Source organism: Pollachius pollachius, assembly GCF_949987615.1.
Source record: "Pollachius pollachius genome assembly, chromosome: 8".
In the NCBI taxonomy this organism is placed as follows: Eukaryota; Metazoa; Chordata; class Actinopteri; order Gadiformes; family Gadidae; genus Pollachius; species Pollachius pollachius.
In genome coordinates, this window is record NC_136941.1 from 14,449,317 (window position 1) to 14,460,160 (window position 10,844).

General features: G+C 46.1%; 1 protein-coding gene across 1 annotated transcript in view; it reads left to right on the forward strand.

The window, feature by feature from the left end:
• Positions 1 to 9,331: 9,331 nt before the first annotated feature.
• Positions 9,332 to 10,844, forward strand: part of LOC307079886 (poly(rC)-binding protein 4-like) — a gene marked incomplete at both ends in the record, with an annotated part of 18,550 nt that continues 17,037 nt past the window's right edge. Inside the window, 3 exon segments of the mRNA XM_079742387.1 lie at positions 9,332 to 9,347; positions 9,350 to 9,438; positions 9,924 to 9,947. Coding sequence (XP_079598513.1) covers positions 9,332 to 9,347; positions 9,350 to 9,438; positions 9,924 to 9,947 — 129 coding nt within the window.

A 10,844-nucleotide genomic window follows, 5' to 3' on the forward strand; every position in this document is an offset into this window, starting at 1 on the left:
GAATTAAACTATGCTTGTCACGATATAATAACTATAAACTCCAGAGGCTTATGCTGCTAATTACTTCTGTCAGTGTAATCTAGTGGAATTGATTCTCTGATTTGTATTTTGTTTCATTAGTAAATTCAGGACGATGACAAGTAACCCAAATCCCTGAATTTAATACATGTTTGGTTAAGAATGTTTGAGGAATGAGAAAAAAAGCAACAAAATATAGTTAAGGATACAAGCTCTCGATGGCGGAAATGACAGCCATAACAATAATAATAATAATTATTATTATTATTATATCACAAATTGTGATATCATAATTTGCAAGGTCGTTGTATTCATTTTCACCCTTGTTGTTTGGCCATGAATCGGTTCTTGTCTCTGCAGAGCTTGTAATGTGATCTGTTCTATTTTTCTTCAGATTCTTTTGAATGCTGTCTCTGCCATGGGGAGAGAGGGAAGAATGAGGGAGGGAGTGAAGGGGGTGGGGGGTGGGCTTTAGGGTATGTACCCTTTAAGAAAAAGAAAGGCTTGTGTTCATCATCAGCTCCGCTAAACGTATCACCCTGCAGCCCTACAGGCCGCATGACTTTCCTGCTCCCCTCTGTTCCTCTCTACAAAGACGGTCTCATGAGCGGGGGGGGGGGGGGGGGGGGGGGGGGTAATTTAGTTCAGAGCCTGACTGTCACAGAGCAGATTCCGGACTTTTTCTAGTACAGCACGAGAAACTATAAAGGCAAATGGAGAGCCGTGTGCGTACCGTACGTGTGTGTGTGTGTGTGTGTGTGTGTGTGTGTGTGTGTGTTCAGGCCACCCGCTCGAGTGAGTAAGCAGTCCAAGAGGAGCTGAGCTGAAGGACGGATTTTAGCGACAGTAATCCGCTTGGCTTGCAGTGTACCAAACGAAGGGTTCCCTTACAATTGCCTGCCTGCATCCTCGCTTGTGTTTTTTTAGCTGGCAACCAAGAAGGAATGGAGGCTTCTTCATCCACCCCCCCCCCCCCCTTTAGATGCCAAGCGCTTGAAATATTTAACAAGGAGTGCACTATTTTTGGAATGGGGCTCAGTTTGTTGTAGTGGGGCTTATGTAATTTTGTTGCCTAGGTTCGGTATCCAGTGTGAATGGCTCACGTTTTGCTGTCTGTGTTATTTCGTCGTCCATCTTGAATTTTTGTGTAGAGCTTAATTGAATAATTGTGATGATGTGTGGTTTTCATGAGACTGCTAGAGTGTAAAAGTGAGAATAATATACTAAAGTGGTAAAATCAGGGCCCACTAACCACTAAAGTTACACATACTGATAAAGTCATGCTTTATAACAGAACTGTAAAATAAATTCTTAGTCTATTCATGCAGCGTTTCAAAAAAACCAACTCTCAATCAACCTTAAATTCCCGCATATCTGTGAAGCTTGGGCCTATGGAAAGGTGCCTCCATCCTTGATGGAACCCACCGGTCTCCAAATTCTCCTGGCTTCATCAAGGAAAGCGAACGCAAATCCATATAATCTCTAGTTACTTTTATACTAAGAGTCATTGATCATCCCCTGCTCTCTGCCTCCTCCCTCCATCTGCGCCTTTCTCTCTCTCTCTCTCTCTCTTTCTCTCTCTCTCTCTCTCTCTCTCTCTCTCTCTCTCTCTCTCTCTCTCTCTCTCTCTTTCTTGCTCTCTCTCCCTTCCCCCCGATGAGGTGTCAAGTTTTCAGACTCATGCCCTAGTGTTTGGTGTGTAGAGTGTATCGCGATGAGGGCAAGGTTGAGAGAGCATGAGGAGAGAGAGAGAGAAAGAGAGAGAAAGAGGGGGAGAGAAGGAGCTAAGGCGTTGTGCTAGATACAGAGCATGACCTTCGGTTAAGAGGGATGGAATAAAAGCTTGAGTTAATGCCCTTCCTGAGTGCGCTCACTACCACGCCAACCAAAAAGAAAATCTATTGAGTGTGATGTATGTGCTTGCGAGAGGAAAGCTCTCTAATAAGAAGGAACGTGACGTCGTAAGTCAGGTCGAGGAGGAGGCTGACGGCGGCCATTTGTCATCCTTGAATCCTCAGCGAGAACAAAAATAAACAAATGGCATGAAATGATACAACCCGCGATGACTTATTCTTAAGGGAACTTTTAAAGTTGTAACAGGAGAACGTATGGCAGCCTTAAGGACATATTTACCCGACCATAGGGTCCTAAGTATGTGAGGCAAGGCAGCCACTGTTCCCACCCTTAACTATTAACCCTGAACATGACCACAGTCTCAGCATGCCTCCATAACCAGCAGGGCCGCTGTGGAGCAGCTTCCCATCCTCTAGCCCCTAAACAGAAGACCTCTCAGGTTTATTATCGGCTCGTTTCGGTGGTGCTGCTCAAGCTGGACATAACAAGCTGGAAGAGAAATTGAGGGTTTGGATTTAACAAGCAGATGGTGCGCTGCTGACTGCTGCGTGAAAAGGGAAACGCTGGTGTATTTCTGAGATCGAACTAAAGATTTTCACACATCAGTAAGCTAAGCAGATAGGATATGCTGCAAAAACACATGAACCTCAATTACTTGCTCTGGTAACTTACCTATAGGCTAACTATAGATCCACCCTTCAAAATGGGCTTGTACTGCTTCCTTTCAGTCTTAAAAACAACAACATGTGCGCAGAGGGGGGGGGGGGGGGGGGCTGATGGATTGACATCAGCATTGACCCGGGCAGGCTTTGTCCTATGAAAGTGACAGGACAAGGCCTTGTTTGTATTGATCCCCCTGCTCTGTGAGGTATGACAGTCCGCGAAATAGAACAATCTCTGATGTTATCATTTCCCATCGCTCCTTTGTTGTGATCAATCTATGTGCTTGGTAATTTTACCCTCCATTGCCCCTTATCATTCAAAGTCAGTTGCAAAAAATCATCAGTAATATTGCATGAGTATGTGAAATCCTGGTAATAGCTAGGGTAGGCATTTTAGAGAAACCAGGCCAATTTAGCCAGATTTTGAAAGTATCTATCCAAAAAAAGAAAAAAATCAGAACCCTCCCCCAAAAGACACGACTGACACGCCAACTAGCTTGGTAGGTCTGCCTAGCCTTGTGAAAGACTCCGGTGATGCACAACGAGTGCAAAGTGGGCTGAGGGCGTGCAGGTAGCCGGGTAGTTAGGTAGACAGATTGGACAGTCTTCTTGTAGGCCTGCAAAAGCCACAGATACCAGATTATTTTTATTTTATTTGTCAGCGCATTTGATTTATTGATTGCTGTCGGGATGTAAAGAGAATTTCAAAAATATGACTGAGGATATCGCTGAAATAAACCGCCTACCCTATCCCTAGTGCAGTATCTGCCTCGGAAAGTAAAATGCTTGGCAATTCCCAACGTTTAAAATCTGCGTTATCCAGCAAATTGGGCATGAATCTCACATTCAAAGGAGTTGTTCACGGAATATTGAATGCGTCTCCGGTTATAATAATGGGAGACGTTTCGTTTCTCTGCTGAGTCTAGTCGTCGGTCGGTGTTTGCGGGGTCTAAGATGCAGTTGAGCTGTAATTGTAGTAGCAGCAACAGAAGAGCAGGGCTGCCTGCCTGCTCCCTGCTGCAGTGGAGGAGGAGGAGCAGGGTGGAGGAGGAGAGGCTCCTGGCTCCCTACAGACAGCCAGGGGCCTGACGAGCCTCTGGGGGGGGGGGGGGGGGGGGGGCTAGGCCCTGGGGTTGACAGGCATCTTGTATTGTAGAAGGCCCACGATGCGGTTATGCTAACACACGGATGAAGTCAGGATCTCATGGGGGGAGAGGGCAGTGTGGTGGTGGTGGTGGTGGTGGTGGTGGTGGTGGTGGTGGTGGTGGTTGTCCCCCCCCCCCCCGTCTAGCGTTGGTTTGACCCCTAGCAGTCCATGTGACAGACTTGGGACACTTTTCATTCATCTTTCCATGGCTCTTCTGTTATCAGGCACCCTTCCCATCCCCCTCTACTCTTACACACAAACGCACACACACACACACACACACACACACACACACACACACACACACACACGAACAAACACTATATATTTATTCAGCCATTTTCTCTCTTGTTTCAGCATTTGCACCTGCAGCACTAGACCTTATTTACGCTTATAGAAGAATAGAAGCTTATAGAAGAATAGGCAAATAATGCAATCATGCTCTTTCTTATATTCAAAAAGACATCCGTTAAACATTCTCATATGCAGAAGATGATTCACAATACAATGAATAATAGAGTCATAAAAGGCAATGGAAAAGATACGTGACACATGCTATGAATGGGTGAAAATGTTAACATTTTCACAAATTCTGAAAAGTTGTTGTTTCAGTCGAGTGCTTTTTCAGAGGAAGCTTTGCATGCGAAAATCCATCCACCAATTCAATAATGAGGTTTAAGCATTTAATTAAATGAACTATTGCTTGCCTCCCTACATTACAAAACCGGTTCTTCGCTCAAATTTCAAACCGTTTCTTTCAATATGCTTTTAAAATTCAGTCAAAGCCCTGAGACTGAAGGGTCTTTGATTCTGCGTTCCTATGTATGTCTGCATCTGAACATCTGAGTGTGTATACGTGCTTCTCCGCATGATCCCTGAAGATCTCATTAGATTTTTCGGAAAAAGATGAGTGACAGCATTAAAACCAAATAGAGTCTGAATCCAGCTGCTCTTGTTGGTTAAGGGGAAGCCATTAGAGCACTCTGCTTCTCTCCCTCTGTCCCTCTATCTCCCTCTCCCTGGCTCGCTCAGCTATTCCGGTACAGGGAGCCATTTCTGTCTTGTAAAAACACAAAAGTCTCCTTGCGCGAGCCGTCCTCCTCTGCAGCCCTGTGCCACCGCTCTCTCGGCACGGCTCTTGATCTGTGGAGCCCCTGCTCACTGTGCCACGCCATTCATTTGGACTCATGCACAAGTGGCTTTGCTCTTGCTACTGTTAGTGTGTCTTTGGACCCTCTCAGCTGTGGGCTTGGGAGGAGATCAAAGGCTTGTGTTCCAGCCAGACATTTGTGCTAGTGTGTGCGCGTGTGTGTGTGTGTGTGTGTGTGTGTGTGTGTGTGTGTGTGTGTGTGTGTGTGTGTGCGCGTGCGTGTGTGTATCTGTGTGTGTGTGTCATACTTGTTTGTGTTTCTGTGTGCGTGTGTATATGTGTTTGTGTGTTTGTGGGTGTGTGCGTGTTAAAGTTATGTGTGTGTTTATGGTATAGGTATTTGTGTGTTGGTGTGTGCTTCTGGTTGTGTGTGTCAGCCATAGGTATTTGTGTGTGTGTGTGTGTTATATTGGTATATATGTGTGTGTGCGTGTCATTTTTTTTGTGTGTTTGTGTGTTTGGTATAGGTATAGGTATGTGTGTGTGTGTGTGTGTGTGGGTGTGTGTCTGTCCCGTGACCACTTGCCCCCTGCATGCACGTGTAGGCACATTGACACCCAGACCCCCACCCCCCTCCAGCCCCTCCCCCACCTCGTTATCTTCTATATGTGCTCAACTGGGGACACCCTATCCCCTTTCCTCCCTTGCGTGTGTGTGTGTGTGTGTGTGTGTGTGTGTGTGTGTGTGTGTGTGTGTGTGTGTGTGTGTGTGTGTCTTTATCAAAGGGAACAGAGCCCATTGGCCTGTACTGGGTTCAGTCGGGCTGTATGTGATACGGTTGCCCCCGGAGACTGATTGTTGGTGTTGTCCAGGAACAGCTGCCCAGTCCTGCTGGTCTGGCTTCAGGTTTGTTTCACCGTCCGCTCGCATGTCTCCGTGGAGTGGATGCTTACCTCCCCCCCACCACCCCCCAGCCACCCATCCACCGTAAGAAAAACCCAAAACACATCAGGGGGAAAGAACAATGGCTGGCTGGCGCCTGTCACAGCGAGCCAGGCAGAACCAGAGCCAGGTGCTTTTATCCTGTAGCGTCTTTTGATGTGAAAGGCGTGAGGGAGGAAACACTGCGCTTCACCGAGTTTGGAACCGGCTTCCCGCTGCAGCCGTGGTATGATTTGACGTCTGATTCCCTGTTCGGACTCATTTGATTATCGCTGCTGTTTGGGTTTGCTCGGGTTGGAATAGGAGATATAAGTGAACCATCATCAGTCTGGATCTTGAGCAGGCGTGTTTCCGCCACGGTGGAGCATTAGCGTAATGGAAAGTCAAAGGGAAACAAGGGCGATGAGCAGGGTGACATCCAGGCTCACTCCTCCTGGTTCAAAATGTGCCAGAGCTCGGCGGCCTCCCGACGGCCTACAACAGCACCGACTGGGACCCGCTCCCCTCCGCTGAGATACCAGTTCTAATATAGAACAGAGGGGGCTCTGTTCATTCCAGAACACTGCTGCTTGGGATTCCGAGAATGAAGGGTTCAGAGTGGTGCCGCCCTCATCCACAAAGAGCACATGCCTTGTTATCAGCCCACGGAGCAGAACATAATGATCCCCTCACCCATTAACTCCTAATGCAATAAAGCGCTAACAGTCAAGCCCTGCCCTTCGGTGCCTTAACTTAACGAAGTTACAGCCGCACCACGGGGTTGGCCCGATGGGCTTTATGAAAATACATTTGGTCTGGACGGATCAATCTAGATCACAGCTCCGGATCCTCCTCAAAATGACAACGAGGAGAAACAACACGGTGATGTGGGTTGTGTTGTTCGCCGTGACTAATTCCTGGATAAGGCTGCCTTAGTAGGGCGGATCATATCGATTTTTCTATTTGTGAGGTTTTTTTGACGGCCTCGAAAAAACACGCTATATTGTTCACCGCCGTGTCAATTTGTGTAATCACTGCTCCCTTGTTGGGCTTGTGAGTCGGTTGACGGTCACATAGAGAGAGGAGCCAGGCAGATGAGGCTCAGGCCGTAAGCCTCGACCGTGTCTTGTGAGGTAAGCGCTGTGAACATCATACAGACACGTCTTTGAACGCACCACTCGCATATAAACCAGTGGCGCAGCAGCGGCAGCGAAAACAAGAACAACAACATGGAACCAGAGAGAGACAGGAGGGAGATGAACATGAAACGCTGCCTGTGCCAGCCTCCCAGAAACATTCCAGATAAACTTCATCTTCTCAAACATGGTCCCAGCCTTGCATAAATGGCTATACCCTCCCAACCATTGATTTGCCTTTTGGTCAAGAGGGGATTGAACTGGTAACATGATTTTGGTTTCTCTTCCAGTGACGGCTGCTGTTGTTGTTCATCTGGTTTGGTGTGGTTCTCTGCCGCCCCTGACATCTCTACATGTTATCTAACCCCATTGATTTACCTCATCGACTTGATAACGGATGTTGTCTCCATTACCTCATTGATTCGGTGTCTCCTTTCGCAAAGTAAAAAGATAACCATATGAGGACTCAGTGGTTGGCACACTTATCTGTCCATTTAAATCCTACACCCCCCCGCCCCCCTCTCAATGGCTGACCCCCCAACCACCTCCACCCTATTTCTGATTGGCTGTCGGTTAATTTGAATAAAACATTGCAGACCACTTTATTCCCGAGTGGCCAAGTGACACAGTAGACCCGACACACAGCTCATCTTCATGAACACATGCACTGGATGAATGGATGAACAAGGACGATGTTGTCATCCGAGTACAAAGAAGTCAGTATCAGTCCTCCATTGTTCTCCAGACTCCCGCCAGCCCCACCCCTTCTTCCCCGATCCATTAAACTGTGTTCACATGAGGTTGTGCTGAACATGAAATATTCAGTCGCTTATCGGGAGCACAATAGTGTGCCTATATGCTCTCATATAGGCTGCTCGCGCGTCGCGGTTTACAACATCAATTGAACGTTACAGTTATGGGCTCATGGGGCAGCATCAGGCGAACCGAATAGGCCGACACGCCGATCCGTTCAAAGGAAGCGCAGGGAATAAACATCGCCATATCACGTCTTTATTCCTCGTGGCGTCCTGTCATCTATATTTATATAGATGCAGCCCTACCCCCCACCCTCCACTCTCTCTCTCTCTCTGTCTCTCTGTCTCTCTCTCTCTCTCTCTCTCTCCCTCCCTCTGTCATCTGACAACTTTAGGGCAACATAAATCAGATGGGGAAACAGTAAAAATACCCACATACTAATTATACACATTGTGCGGTTAAAACCCTGGGCACCCAGGTGACTCACACAGTAGTCATCACATGTCAAGCGGCAGCGTGCACGCATACACCGCCAGCGACTCGCTGTCATCCTGCTCTCTCTAGCTGTGCTACTCATTTGCTTGGCGGATTCGCCCGAGCTCCCCCTCATGAAACCTTGCTGGTTTTCTTCTCAGGTTTTTCGCATGCATCAAACCAGGCATGTTGCAGATCGACAGAGGTTTGACAAGAGAAAAAATACATCATCAACTTTGTTGCGAAATTACTGTTTGAAACAAATTGCCTGCGTCTTAATTACACCTCGCTTCTTGTATTAATATCTTGCTTTCGCTGTAGTTCTCTTTCCTGCTCCCTCATTTAAAAAAACAGCTTGAGGGTTTGCCAGTTGGTTAATTGTGGCAAGACGCGGTTGATTTGTCATTCATGCTACTCACTGTTGATTCAGAGAACATTTCCCCTCAAGATACTCTTAACAAGACACGTGGCCAATTAATGTGAATTCCCCTGCAAAGTATTCATGTTGCCCTTGTTGTGTGCAGTCATTAATTCTAAAGACTTATATTGATAGAAAGTAGTTCACAAAGCAATAGGGCTCTTTGTAAAGATCTCTAAGGATCACCATGCCATACGCTTTCACATTTGAAAAACTCCCTTGCACATTGTTGGCTCTTAATGATCTACATAGGGTATTGATTTCCAATAAATATCATTGAGTAGATGCATTCACATGCAACCCTTACATATGTCTTCTGTTCATAACGTAACAATGGGGGCACAATGGGAAATACACTGGCAGCTTTGAGAAAGAACATCGTCAATAATTGATTAAGGTCAAACAAACAGCAATATGTGCATTGTGTGTTGATTTATGAACTATTGTTTGTGTGTCTGTCTTTGTGTGTGTGTCTGTGTGTGCGTGTGTGTCGATGTGTGTCTGTGTGTGCGTGTGTTCATGTTATACGTCACGTATACTTGCCCATGTATGTATGTATGTGCCTATAAATGAATCATTTGTCACATTAAACCACAGCGCATCAACCTCAAATCAACTGTTGCACGCTTCTCTCCTAGCGGGCGTCTGGACGGATCTCGGGCCAAAAGAAAAAAGTGACGACCCGACCTTCAACCAAGCGTGAAAACACCACCCCCTCACCCCCACACCCCTGAAGGACTCGGCGAGGTGTGTGTGTGTGTGAGTGTGTGCGTGGGTGCGTGTGTGTGCCTTACTTCAAGGACTGACCCTGGTCTTCCCTGTGACGCGGTGCCCTGCAGCGAATGAGCCCTGTACATGCGTCTCCCTGCCAACCGTCCCACACCGAGATGAACTGTGAGCAGGACTTTGGGGAAGAGGGCCTTGGGGTCACGCTGACGCTCAGACTGCTTATGCATGGAAAGGTAAGAGCCACGGGAACCCCTTTGGTTAAACCAGGGTTCAATGTGTGTCCATCTTTTCCGAACAATCGATATATTCTGGATATTCATCGATAATACATAGGGATTCATGCAGGTGAAACAAAGACACAAAAAGACAGTCGAAGATGCCCGGCTTGAAGTCTGATGATCAGACTGCATGGAAAACACGCATATATATTATGGGGTGTTTTTATTTAGCTGTATTTGTTTGATACTTTGTATCTGTATGAGCTACAAACCGTACCAATTGATATATACATGACTGTTTGTACTATTTTGTCATTTAAAGCAGATGCTTTTATCAAATGCGATTTTGGGAATCAAACCCTAGACCTTTTGCCTGGCAGTGAAAAACCCATAGCCACTACTATATGCTCCTGCTTTTAAAACAGGTCAATGTATCTGTTGAATGTGGGCATTTTCTTTTACTAAATGATATAGCCTTTGCTTTTTTTTCAATCCTTTAGGAGGTGGGCAGCATCATCGGAAAGGTGGGCATTATTTTTGTTTCATGACTTGTACTGTTAAAGTCGCAATGTGTTACATCTCAAATAGCTTGTAGCTTAAAATAACCAGGACATATCAAGAGTCAACACAGTCTACAGACAAATATTGTCTGTAGTCTGGTCAATAGTGACTGGGCGATAATGATTTCAATAATGCTATTAATAAAACATCCTATAAACGATATTTTGTAAAACTAAAAAAACACTAGCAAGCCTGTACCTTCTATCACCACACCCAGAGCCCCTCCACTCACGCCACCCAGCCAGCCGAGCTATGATAGGTCACGTCACACAGTCGCACAGCCAGTTAAAGTGGAACAATATCATTAGGTCTTTCTTACTGAAAGTCTCCTGCCTACCAACTGGAAGGGGCTCAATCGTACATATTGTGACTTTAATACTTGAGCTTAAAGATATGAAATGGCTTTCGGCGCGTCTCTCACTTCTAGAGTATGATGGGTTTCCAAATTAAACAGGAAGTTGGACCATCGTCGGGGGGATCTGTGTAGGATCAGACTCTTCTTGATAGAGGCATTTACGTGGTGGAAGCAACCACAGAATGCGCTCGCCAGCGATGTGTTGGTCCGTGGCAGGCTTTATATGAAGGGGAGCTGGGAACGCATTATCATATTGGTACGGGTTGAAATGTTAAGCCTTCCAGCAAGGACATGAAGACATCAGATTTGAAAAACAAAACAAAATACTGGGGATTCAGATGTAGAGCAAATTATGTTGATGCAACGTGTATGTAAAATAACGGGGAAAACAAGTTTTTTTCTGCATGCTTATGGGATTATGTGAATTGATTTGAATGTGAAAAAGAAAATAGCTAACAAGGTTAACTCAAAATCAATTACATGGTGTTTTTAGAAATGTATCTTC